This window comes from Balaenoptera musculus, chromosome 5, assembly GCF_009873245.2.
Source record: "Balaenoptera musculus isolate JJ_BM4_2016_0621 chromosome 5, mBalMus1.pri.v3, whole genome shotgun sequence".
Lineage (NCBI taxonomy): Eukaryota > Metazoa > Chordata > Mammalia > Artiodactyla > Balaenopteridae > Balaenoptera > Balaenoptera musculus.
In genome coordinates, this window is record NC_045789.1 from 65,211,325 (window position 1) to 65,224,070 (window position 12,746).

Here is a 12,746-nt window from a genome sequence, read left to right on the forward strand (position 1 = left end):
ATACTGTTTTCCATAGTGGATGAACCACTTTACATTCCCACCAACAGTGCACAAAGGTTCCAATTTCTCCACACCCTTGTCAACACTTTGTTTGATAGTAGCCATCCTAATGGATGTGAAGTGGTATCTCCTAGTGGTTTTGATGTGCATTTCCCTAATGATTAGTGATGTTGAGCCTCTTTTCAGTGCGTATTGACCATGTGTATATCGTCTTTGAAGAAATATCTATTCAAGACTCTTGGCCATTTTTTAATCAGAGTGTGTTTGTTGCTGCGTTATAGGATTGCTTTATATTTTCTAGTTATTAACCCCTTATTAGATGTATGATTTGCAAATATTTTCTCCCACTCTGTGGAGTGCCCTTTCACTGTGTTGATAGTGTCCTTTGATATATAAACATTTTTAATTTTGTTGTACAGTTTATCTATTTTTTTCTTTTGTTGTCTGTGCTTTTAGTGTCATATCCAAGAAATTATTGCCCGATCCAGTGTCATGAAACTTTCCCCCTATGTTTTGTTCCAAGAGTTTCATAGTTTCAACATTTATGTTTAGGTCTTTAATCCATTTTGAGTTAATTTTTATATATGACGTAAAGGTCAAATTTCATTCTTTTGCATGTGGATATCGAAAAAAAGTTTTGTGTTTTTGTTTGTGATCACTTCATTTTGCTCTACACATTTTTGTTTCACTGATATCCCAAAGGGAATCTTTAAAAACGTGAAACAAAATTGGAACGTACAGCTTTCAATATGGCAGTATTAAAAGGGTATTATCTTAGAGTTACACCCTGTCAGTTCATTGGCAATATCATGGGTATTATCTTAGAGTTACACCCCGTCAGTTCATTGGCAATATCATGGGTATTATCTTAGAGTTACACCCCGTCAGTTCATTGGCAATATCATGGGTATTATCTTAGAGTTACACCCCGTCAGTTCATTGGCAATATCATGGGTATTATCTTAGAGTTACACCCCGTCAGTTCATTGGCAATATCATGGGTCTTATCTTAGAGTTACACCCCGTCAGTTCATTGGCAATATCATGGGTCTTATCTTAGAGTTACACCCCGTCAGTTCATTGGCAATATCATGGGTCTGATCTTAGAGTTACACCCCGTCAGTTCATTGGCAATATCATGGGTCTTATCTTAGAGTTACACCCCGTCAGTTCATTGGCAATATCATGGGTCTTATCTTAGAGTTACACCCCGTCAGTTCATTGGCAATATCATGGGTCTTATCTTAGAGTTACACCCCGTCAGTTCATTGGCAATATCATGGGTCTTATCTTAGAGTTACACCCCGTCAGTTCATTGGCAATATCATGGGTCTTATCTTAGAGTTACACCCCGTCAGTTCATTGGCAATATCATGGGTCTTATCTTAGAGTTACACCCCGTCAGTTCATTGGCAATATCATGGGTCTTATCTTAGAGTTACACCCCGTCAGTTCATTGGCAATATCATGGGTCTTATCTTAGAGTTACACCCCGTCAGTTCATTGGCAATATCATGGGTCTTATCTTAGAGTTACACCCCGTCAGTTCATTGGCAATATCATGGGTCTTATCTTAGAGTTACACCCCGTCAGTTCATTGGCAATATCATGGGTCTTATCTTAGAGTTACACCCCGTCAGTTCATTGGCAATATCATGGGTATTATCTTAGAGTTACACCCCGTCAGTTCATTGGCAATATCATGGGTCTTATCTTAGAGTTACACCCCGTCAGTTCATTGGCAATATCATGGGTCTTATCTTAGAGTTACACCCCGTCAGTTCATTGGCAATATCATGGGTATTATCTTAGAGTTACACCCCGTCAGTTCATTGGCAATATCATGGGTCTTATCTTAGAGTTACACCCCGTCAGTTCATTGGCAATATCATGGGTCTTATCTTAGAGTTACACCCCGTCAGTTCATTGGCAATATCATGGGTCTTATCTTAGAGTTACACCCCGTCAGTTCATTGGCAATATCATGGGTATTATCTTAGAGTTGCACCCCGTCAGTTCATTGGCAATATCATGGGTATTATCTTAGAGTTGCACCCCGTCAGTTCATTGGCAATATCATGGGTATTATCTTAGAGTTACACCCCGTCAGTTCATTGGCAATATCATGGGTATTATCTTAGAGTTACACCCCGTCAGTTCATTGGCAATATCATGGGTCTTATCTTAGAGTTACACCCCGTCAGTTCATTGGCAATATCATGGGTATTATCTTAGAGTTACACCCCGTCAGTTCATTGGCAATATCATGGGTATTATCTTAGAGTTACACCCCGTCAGTTCATTGGCAATATCATGGGTATTATCTTAGAGAAATGTTCAGCCCACCGCCTTTCATAATGTATACCTTGTACTTCTGACTCCCTTTCCCGTTCTTTCCTCCTAACAGATTTTCTCAAGGTCAGCAGCTTGTGACCAAGTTAGTAACTGCTCCTGTAGCCTGCGGGGCGGTCGTGGTGCCCAGCGCTATGCTCATGGGTCAGGTGGTGACTGCCTACCCTACCTTTGCTCCGCAAGCGCCGCAGTCACAGACGCTGCCGGTCACGCAGCAGCAGCAGCAGCAGCAGCAGAGTTCCCAGGAACAGCAGCTCCCTGCAGTTCAGCAGCCGCCGCAGGCGCAGCTGGCTCAGCCACCGCAGCAGTTTTTACAGGTAATTCTCCCCGTGGGGAAGCTGTCCCAGACCTGTTTACTTCTATGGAGTGAAATCAGGGATTAAAGGAACCTTTTTTAAATGATCTGAGAAGTCCATAAAGGCTCATTGTACGACTTAAATTTATATGAAGACAGAAAGCTTATCCCAGCTGGCTGTTTTTTCTTCTCTTGTTCTGTCTTCGGCAAACCTTTGACCTTGCTGCGGAGATAATCCACTGTCTGAACTGCTGGGTAGAGTAGGTGGCTGCTTCTTGCCCATGTCAACGTACTTCACAGAGAGCTCTCTCTGGCTAGAGTTTCTGGAATTCAAGCAAAGGCACCTTTCTCTCTTCTCTTGTTTTCCTAGTGGCCCATCAAGCTGTACTCTCTACAGGGCAGAGGTGTTGAAAGGGATTTTTTTTTAAAATTAGTTTAGGCATTATCTTAAATTATTTTATTGGATTAAATTTTATAGTAACTTTTTGGTAATAAATTAACATCAGAGGAGATACACTGTGGAGGCATAGGCTGCGCTGAGATTGAGTCACTGCTGTACCACATACTGTGTGAACTTTGGCAGGTTACTCAACTTGCTTAAATTCACTTTCCTCATCTGTAATATGGAGGTGCTAGTAGTTAATATCTCATGGGTAAAAGAAGCATGCAAATCACTGAGTATGGTATAAGGCACGTAGCTAGCTTTATTTTATGACTACTGTCTTGATAAATGTATTAGTAGACACTCAGATTAACCAAAATGCAGACACAGATCTCATGTGGGTATATCAGACAGAATCTACTTATCTAAAGGGTGCAGAACAAAGTCACCTAGATCGGGATCCTCAGCAAAGAAATCAGCAGGACAAATTTCTGGACCTCAGTACCCTCATTGGGGGTACACAGTAGCAGACTATGACATCTGGAAATCCAGCTTTTTCCTTACTGGTCTAAAAGGCCAGCAATTTTGAATGTAGGCTAAGCCTAGATTTGTGCTGGTTACCATTCCGTGTATGCCAGGCACATATCATCAGTTTTAAAGTTATACAGCATATGGTATGATTAGAAGATTCAGTGCTATACTGTATGCTCAGACATAAATACGGTGTTAATTTATCGCCACTGGTGTTCTGGTACAAATATAATTCTGAACTTGGTGATGTGCTAAACTAAAAGAGGTTAGTTGCCTAAATATCTCTGAGAATCATACAACCCCTTAGACCTTAAGCCTGTAGTGCAGCCATTAATGACTGGGTTAGCTATTGTTACAGATGAATTAATGACAAGAATTTATAATAAGTTATAAACTATTCTCTAGGGGAAATGTATTCAATGAAAATTAAGCAAAAGCTTAGAAAGGGAGAAGACTTGCCTTAAGAGCTCAGTTTTCTAAGTCTCTCAGGGAACGAGGGCTCTTAAAAGAATGAACATTCTCTTCCACTTCTAAAAAAACATTCCAAAGACATGGGACCACTAAAGAAATAAGATAGGCAATACCCTCTAGAAATACCCTCGTATGTAGATAGAAATAAACAATTTGTCTTTTCTGGTTATATAACACCTAGTTCCAAAGTGTACCTCTGTTGTAACCCTGTAAGGCTCATAAATATCCTGAGTTCTTTATCTTACAAAAGCTTTTCCTAATAACAAAGAGAAAAAGAAAATGTCTCCAGGTCCTTAGCAAAGCTTAATGGCCTTAAAGTTTCAAAGAACTGTCCTTTTGTGTGCGTGTGCAGGTGTCCTTCATATACATTTTCAGAAATCACCCATCACAGTTACATTTTAAAATTATGAACCCTGCATCAAGATGTATTGTCAGTAGTGAGGAAAGACTTGCACTTTCTTTTGGCTAGTTTCCTTTATATCTCTAGAAGGAGCAATTAGGCAAAAGAAACTGAAGTTCATGGACTTGACACTTGCCCAAGGCCACACAGCTAATAAATAGCAGAGCAAAACTCAAAGCCAGGGCTTCTGACTTCAGATTGCGCGCTCATTTTTTGTTTTGCTTTTTCTTTGTTACATCATACTGCTACTTATAGGACATAAGTCTCTAACTTTGCCTGCCCTCATTTTTATGGTACTTTTAAATAATAATAATCTTAATATTTAATCTTCACAAAAACCCAGTGTGGGAGGTACTGTGATTATCCTTATTTTGTAAATGAAGAAACTGAGGCCCAGAGATGTAAATAGCTTGACCAAGTTACACATCTGGCAAATGGGGCAGCCAGAGTTTGAACCCAGGCAGTGTGCCTCAGGGCCCATGCTCTTGGCCACTGAACTGCTGCTGTCACCAATCAAAAAGCCTGTGCAGACGGCGTTGTCTGTTTGACCTCAGAATGTTCATGTTTCACATGCTCTTAGCGATGCTTAAATTGTATCATCTGTTTAAAACGTGGTCTTTAGGACATATAAAGTGAAAGAATATGTGTGGTTTGTCTCAGGACATAGATTGCTTTCTGTACCATAAAACCTCTAGCTCAGCTTCCTTTTAAAAAATGAAATTCTGTTATACTTTCAGGAAGAGGGAAATCCTCATAAGCATTTTCCAAAATATTATTTTTAAATGAGAAAGCAAAACTTATGTACAGATTTTGTTCCTGCGGAGAGAGGAAAAGTTGAGTAAATCTTAATGTAGACAGTATAGTGGGGGTAAAGCAGTGTTGCATAATCCATTTGTTTTTTTAGACTTCTAGATTGCTCCATGGGAACCCTTCAACTCAGCTTATCCTCTCTGCTGCATTTCCACTACAGCAGAGCACTTTCCCTCAGTCACATCACCAGCAACACCAGTCTCAGCAACAGCAGCAACTGAGTCGGCGCAGGACTGACAGTTTGACTGATCCTTCCAAGGTTCAACCACAGTAACACACACGCTTCCTTTCTGCCCTCAAGGGAGGAAGGGGGTGGCCCATAAAAGAGTTGCTCGGATGATCTGAGGATAGGATGAAAAGTTCCAGTGGTTTCATGAGATGCAGTATTGAGTGTTCTAGTTCCTGGAATTAGTTAGCAGAGAAAATGCTGCCTCGTGCTGCGGATGTGCATTAAATACCAGCCAGCAGGAGATGATCATAGGGCCATAGCCAATTCTGACAGTGTTTTACTTGCCCAGATATTTTTTGATGGAAAAAGAGTATATTGCCAAATGTTAAGAAACTCAGCTAGGAAACATGACCTCCAGTGAATAAGAAAGGCACTAACAATGTTAGTAACTTTGAGCGGTTCCGTGCCTGTTTTCAAGTGTTACAGAGGATACACCACTGCCATGTCAGGGGTTTGCTTACAATGATGCCATGAAGACAGTCCAGTAGACTCAGTAGGCCCCCTTCCCCAACCCCTCTCCCTTTTCGGATAATGACGGAATAGTAATTAATTTCAGAATGTTGTGTGAGTTTAAATTCTCTATGTACAGATGCTGTAAAAATAATATTATGTATATGTCTGGATAAAAGGAGAGAAAGCAAAACATTTTGTATGCTGCATGAAAGCATTATCTCCTCCTTTATGTATGAGTACGTTTCCTTAGATTCTGACACCATGTGCAAACTAATACATCCTCTTTTCCCTTTTGTTTACCATACAGTAGTGTTCTCTTCAGTTTTCCGGGGCACAAGTCTTTTTTTGTTCATACTTTGGCTGTGATGTCACAGTTTGTTCAGTGAGGTATGATGTGCTGCTGGGAATGGATTTTTTTTTTCAGGTTAAATTATTTGAAACAGGATTTTCAAGTTACTCAGAAATATCCCTCATTTCATTATTTTTCAATTATGTTTGAAAATAGGATTTGCACTGCTTTATTTTAAGATGGTTGGGAGTTTTGATCTAGTTCATAGTTGGAAATAGTTGTGTAAATGGTTTTTAACAAGCCTGAAAGTAATTTCAAGAATGTTTCAGTTATAGGAGTGAATTTGCACACAAAATATTTTAGGCACTTTTTAACGTTCTCACTGGTGGGAATTTTAACTTTTAGGATTTGTTGGAACCTTTTTATTATCCCCACAATTTCAATGCTTCTTTTAGTCAGAAATGATTCAGGGTTATTTGAGGAAAAAAAAAAAAAAAAAAAAACAACCCATAGTGCCTTGATTTTGATTCAGGTGATAACTCACCATCTTGAACTCATCGTCTGGTTTCAGTAGCAGTTTTGAAATCTTGGTACATTTTTAATAGCATGTGGGTGTCAGTGCCATTAAGTTTCTAATGAAGACTGCTTTGAGTCTCTTGGTTTAGAGGTACAAATAATTTCGAAATTAAAGATGACATCCTAATGATACATCAGAGTTACTGATGTGATCACAGAGTTGTTTTGCTAAATCATCATTTTCCTTAAAGCTATGTAGTCATTTAGGAATTACCAGTAAATATTTGCTCAATGTGATCTTAAAATCCTGTGAAGAAAAAAGAAGGGGTAGGAATTGGCTTTGCCTTCACTACAGCACTAGAATATTGTAGCTCACATGCTTCATAAACATGAACTAAGATTTCATTTGTTAATACATTCTAAAGGTAGTAAGTTCCAACCAGAGTTACGTACATGAAAAAAAAAGCATTTTATAGATTTTATGGTACTAATAATTAAATTTATAACTACAGAACAAAGGAAAATTAATGGGAAAATGTCTTACTAGAATATCAAAAATTATTACTGAGGAAAGGGAAGACAGCAAGCTATAATAAATCAAAATTGACCTTAAAAGAAAATGTGTAACAGAATTGAGGTTGTTAAATAGAAAAGATTTCAGCAATGAACATAATCTGGTACAGAATTGCTAGATAAAGGAGTCAGGGGAACTCTCAGTCGGTTCCTAAGACTTTTCTGTTCTCATCTTTGCCATCATCCTTAAGGGGTGTACTTTGTCTTTCTGTAGAAAACCATGCCTGGCCACACATAAACTAGAAAATTAACGTTGAAAACAACCAAAGAGACTTGGTACCTACCCTTCTACAAAAGAAGTGTTACTAGATGCCAATCAGTAATTAACATATCAAGGAGCTCCTCTTCTAGCTAAATGATCATCTGACTTTCTCATGAATGTCAAGAATAAATGTCAGAATATCTGTGTACTTGAGCATATGTACACGTGGACAACATTGATGTTGTAGAGTATGGCAACAGTATTTTTTTCCCCTTTCAAATTGCCTTTCTTAACCTTATCATGCCATTCCATATATATCTGAGTTGTGCCTCATTTATTTATTGGCAATATGTAGTGGTACAGATTTAGCAAACAAAAGATATGATGAACTGTTATATTAAGGTTTATTTTCTAAGTCCCATATGTAAAAGGAAAGATGGTGAAGCGTGAGTACTGTGTACTTAGGTTACCACAAGCAAAGTGTAAGACAAGCCGCAGGGTAAATCTGTAGACTGTTTATGCACATTCTCCTCCACCAGTCCCGTCAAGCATTTTTCCATCCTCACAAATATTTGGGAAAGAAAATTAGACAAGACCTTGCTTTATAGCTCCTGCTGTTCCTCACAGCTCGTTTTTGTCCTGCTTAGAATTGGTTGCTACACTTAAAGGAGCAGCCGGCTGCTTGTCCTTTGCTGTCAGAATGAAGTGTTGCATCAGAAGAGCTAGTAGCTGCCTCTCAGCTCCTCCTTTAACTTTGTTTTCCTCCTGCTTCCCTGCAACCTGGGCTGCAGAGCAGTCCCTGTGCCCTCCTCCATGAATTGAGACTGGAGCATTCTGATGAAGATTCAGCAGTTGCCTGTTCTTCATTCATTTCTGTAGCCAAAGTTGTTAATCAAAATCCAAATCTAAGTCATGAAAAAATACCAAATAGGAACACCTTTCAACTACTTAAAAATCTTATCTTCCCTCTGCTTTACACTCACAGATACTCAGTTTTTCTTAAAAAACACTTTATTCCGGGTGGCAGTCATTAGGTGTTAACCTTCTTTGGACTGCTGTGGCACTGGGTGGGGCACTGTTGTTTCAACAACTACCAGCGAGGGCTGTAAGGATTAATACAGTTGCTGCCGCGAGTGGTGTCAAACCGGAACCAAGACACTCAAAAGCACTTCATTTTTTGAGTGAAAAGATTGGCAGAAAAGCAAATATGGGGGAAGATGGGGGTAGCATGTGAGTAAATACTACAGTTCAGTCTCCCAACTCTGTCCCAGGTTGAGGGGGTAATTTGAGTCCTGTGCTCTGCTTTGTCACGTAAATCTGGTTTAGGAATGTACTAGTAACAAAAGGATGCCAGTGACTTCTTTGAATAGTTTGTTGTAGAATTCTCAGTGTAGATTCGTGAAAGTGTTATTGTAATTCTTCAGAAGTGCTTGGGCTGTTGGTCATTGCCTTAAAGCGGTCTGCTTGCAGTTAGTTAAGGGCACTGCTTGTTGAAGGGAGATGAACCCTTGTTCAAGAAGCCTTAGGAAGGGGCCCCTTAAAATAGTACTCTATTTGCCGGCTCTACACAGACAGGTGAAAATTATTTTAAACTGGAAGTTACTCAGCGTGTTTTAAAATGTCTCCACGACATTGAGGTAGCCTATTTTTTTTTTTTTAAGTGGACTGCAGATAGCATTTTGCTCTGGTATTGCTCATTTCTACTTGTTTTCTTTTCCTATATTTCTCTGGTAATGGAAAGTTTGTTGACGAACATTTGTGTAAAACTCATTCAAGTCTATAACCTTTCCAATGCCTGTGACCCTGTTCTTAGTCCCTCGGGAGTCAGTGCTGGAAGGTATAAACACTGGATATTATTATTGCTGAGTGAGTCTAGCCAGGAATAAGCTGATTGGAATTTTTAAACAGAGGGAAAGAAACAGCACAAAGGCACTTGCCATTTTATAGTGATTGGAGAAAAAGAGTCTTTTGTTTGGGGTGGGTGAGCATTCTTCTAAAAGGAGCTTCTGAAGTAATTGCAAAGGAAAAGAGTTGACTATTTTTATAGCATATTTAATATATTTGTATATAACTATGAATATAATAGGAACCCTTCACATGCCTCCCCACTTTTCTAATTTACTTCCCCTTTGGCCATAGCTCTAGCTTAGCCTCATCCGCATGGGTAACGTGCCTATTGTCAGCCTACCGAAAGATAGTGCTGCTGCTTTCTGAGACAGGTGAGAAGACCCAACTCTCATGCCTGGGGATCCTTTTTATATAGGAATAGCACACACTTCGCAGACAACACACCACAGTCTAAAAGCATCATTTTGAAAGGTAACAAGCACTTTATTGCAATTACTCATTTTGATAAAGTTTATTATCTTAGATATTACCATTTCTAAAGGATCCCCAAATCATCACTTAGGTGAAATTTTTAAATAATGACACATTTCTGAGAAATGTTTAGATCCGGTGAACCATAGTAGGTTTATGGGAGTGATTTCATGGTAGCCAAATGAACTTTGACTTTTGTTTTGAATGTGGTGGAGTCGAGAGACTGTGGATGCCTAGCTCCATTTAGACACTATTGTAAACCTATCTTGCCTATTGTGTGGACACCAAAAGAGACCAATGAGCCTGTTTATTTTCAGAGGTCTAGGAGAATTGCATCAGTGTGAATAGATGTATAGAACTAACCTAAAAGTGATTGGTAGTCATATTTTAGAATACAGTAATTTCAAGAATTATTCTGGGTGTTTTAAATGTGCTCTGAAATGTTGGCATGTCATTTCAGTGTTTCCATTTGAATTGCTCTTGTAATATTTTTGCACAAAAAGGACTGAGAAAGACTACTTTGGTTGAAGAAAAGGAAAAAAAATAATAATTTGGTCATATTTTAATGTCTCCTGTGGAAACACTGGGGATGAATTTTGTTGGTACAGTTATTAATTCAGGATGTTTGAAACAGTATTGAACAGCTCACAAGAAATTAAGCAAACGTGGATATTAAAAATTAAAACACTTTCCCTGTGACTGTTTTGCATACTTTTTCCCCATGTCATAATTTAACACTACATTCCTTGTTTTTGTTAAATAAAATAATACTTTGCAGGTTCTGTTTTTGAGTATTTAACAATATTTTGTAAGCTGCCTGAGTTTTCCTAGGGAAACGTTCTTTAGTGAAATAGTTTATGAAGAGGTATTAAGTGAAAGTCCGTCACCACCACCACCAGCAAATACTGAGGTGCTGCATTAAGTAAGTGACAATCAAAATAGTATTTATGGGAGAATTTAGAAAGTGGTTTTTAAAGAAGCAATTGCTTTGAAAGCAGTTCTCTGGGTTTCTTGAATAAAAATGGCTACATGTATTTATTTATATTTTTAAATATCTTTGTGTTCTGTTTTCTCATCAGAGTGATTTCACAGCGTTATTTAATTGTGGTTTGTTTTGTTTTGCCTTGTAATCTCCTATGTGGAGGACTGGCTCTTCCCATCTGGGGTGCAGTCCTTAGCCCTCGCGACGCCTCTTCATGGCGATCGGAACCTGTTCCACTTCAGGACAGCAGTGGAGCCCCAGTCCAGATGCCCCTGTGCTTCCCTGCTGTTCTCAACTTAGATAAGAAACAGTAAAGGTAACTCCTTTCACATCTGCTTCATATAGCTCCAACTTTTTTCTAGTTTCACTTGCTGCCTTTTCTATTTTATGGGCACTTTTAATATGATAACTTCCCCAACACAGCCAAACGCCAGTATGACAGAACCCAAAACACGCGTTGCCTGTTTTGCCCATTTGGGAAAATGTTATTAAAACAGTCAGCATCTTCTAATGGCCGTCACTATCATATCCATATTAAAATCCATCTAAAGTCCTTAAATATAGGTGGAACACTGCAAAACTCTTCTACAAAAAATATTTGCTGTGTTTATATAGTGTAATGTTGCTTGGTCCTTTAAAAACAAAGCCACACCAAACCTCCATACACAGCATTGTCCAGTAAAGCAGTGTTTGAGCATTTGAGGCCTAGAAATTTGAGGATACTTCTTGCTGGTCTGCATTGGAACAGAATTCTCCACCTTAGGGCTCCCAGAGTAGTTCTTGAGTCCCACAGGCCAGGTCCAGAGCACACTCTAGCTTTTGGGATCCCTTAGAGAATGGTAATTAAAGGAGGTCAACCACAAGTTGGATTTAATGATATAAAAAATGTTTCTTGACTCTAAGGGTTAAATTGGAGATATGATGTTTTTAAATGTATGCTTTTTAGTTTCTGAGGAAACAAACGGTGACATTGCTTTAAAAACTACATTCAGATGTTTTACGATGTGTATTTTGAGTTGGCCTATACTGGTACAGATTCACTGCTGGCGATGGTTGTACCAATACTAAAGAGTTAAAATGTTAGGAGAGGTCCGTTATCTTCAGATTGACGTATTATGTAACCGGACAATCACCATCAAGCAGAAAGAAAAAGAATTTGGCCAGGAAATGTCCTTTTCCTTTATAGATGTCAGCCAGAACAGCTGTAATTTAGATCATCCTAGAATTACTGTGAAATCTGTTTTATCATGGTGTAAGTTGGGGAAGGTGCTCAGTATGGCACTTGCGCATTCATTCTATGTAAAGACTGAAGCCCAAAGACGAGTTAAATTCAGTGCTGTATTGAAACCAGTTAGTGCAAAAAAAAAAGAAAGTTTTATCTCTGTAAATTTTTAATTGTTAATTTAACATCAGTTGGTAATTGTAAAAACACACACCAAATTCTTTCTAATGTTCTGTGTGGTTCTTAGTGTACTACTCTTGACATTGATGTGTCCTTACTGCTTGGTTCTTGGTTTTAAATTAAAATTAGATATAGCCTGTCATTCCTTCTGAAAGGGTGGAGCTATAAATGGCTAAGAATACCTTTTTTTTCCTAAAGCAAACATTTCATTGAAATCCAGATTGATTTACAAAAACAAGACTGACATTTTCCAAGTAATATCTTCAGACCAAATCCTAAATTACACAGAAGCACAATGGGATAATGAATGGTTTCAACGGTGCTATAATAGGTTCTCTGCTGATTTTCATGAGCTATGTTTGGAAATTCAATCTTATATAAAATGTGGATCATTTTGTTACTTATTTAATATTGCCATTTTAATTTGGTTTTACAATTGGTTACACTTGTTTCTCAAAGCTGTCCTTTGAGAACAGGTAAAGTGTTATTTAGCCTGCCTCCACTCAGGCCTCTTGCTGTATGATCATTTTTCCAGGTTAT

At 38.5% G+C, this 12,746-nt stretch overlaps 1 protein-coding gene across 12 annotated transcripts in view; it reads left to right on the forward strand.

The window, feature by feature from the left end:
• The window catches only part of CLOCK (clock circadian regulator), a 128,627-nt gene extending 121,909 nt beyond the window's left edge, over positions 1-6,718 (forward strand). For all 12 annotated transcript variants that reach the window (XM_036853605.1, XM_036853598.1, XM_036853595.1 and 9 more), the window contains 2 exons: positions 2,408-2,669; positions 5,336-6,718. In XM_036853605.1, the coding sequence (XP_036709500.1) occupies positions 2,408-2,669; positions 5,336-5,515 (442 nt within the window). In that variant the 3' untranslated portion in view covers positions 5,516-6,718. The remainder of the gene's footprint in view (positions 1-2,407; positions 2,670-5,335) is intronic.
• Positions 6,719-12,746: the final 6,028 nt, after the last annotated feature.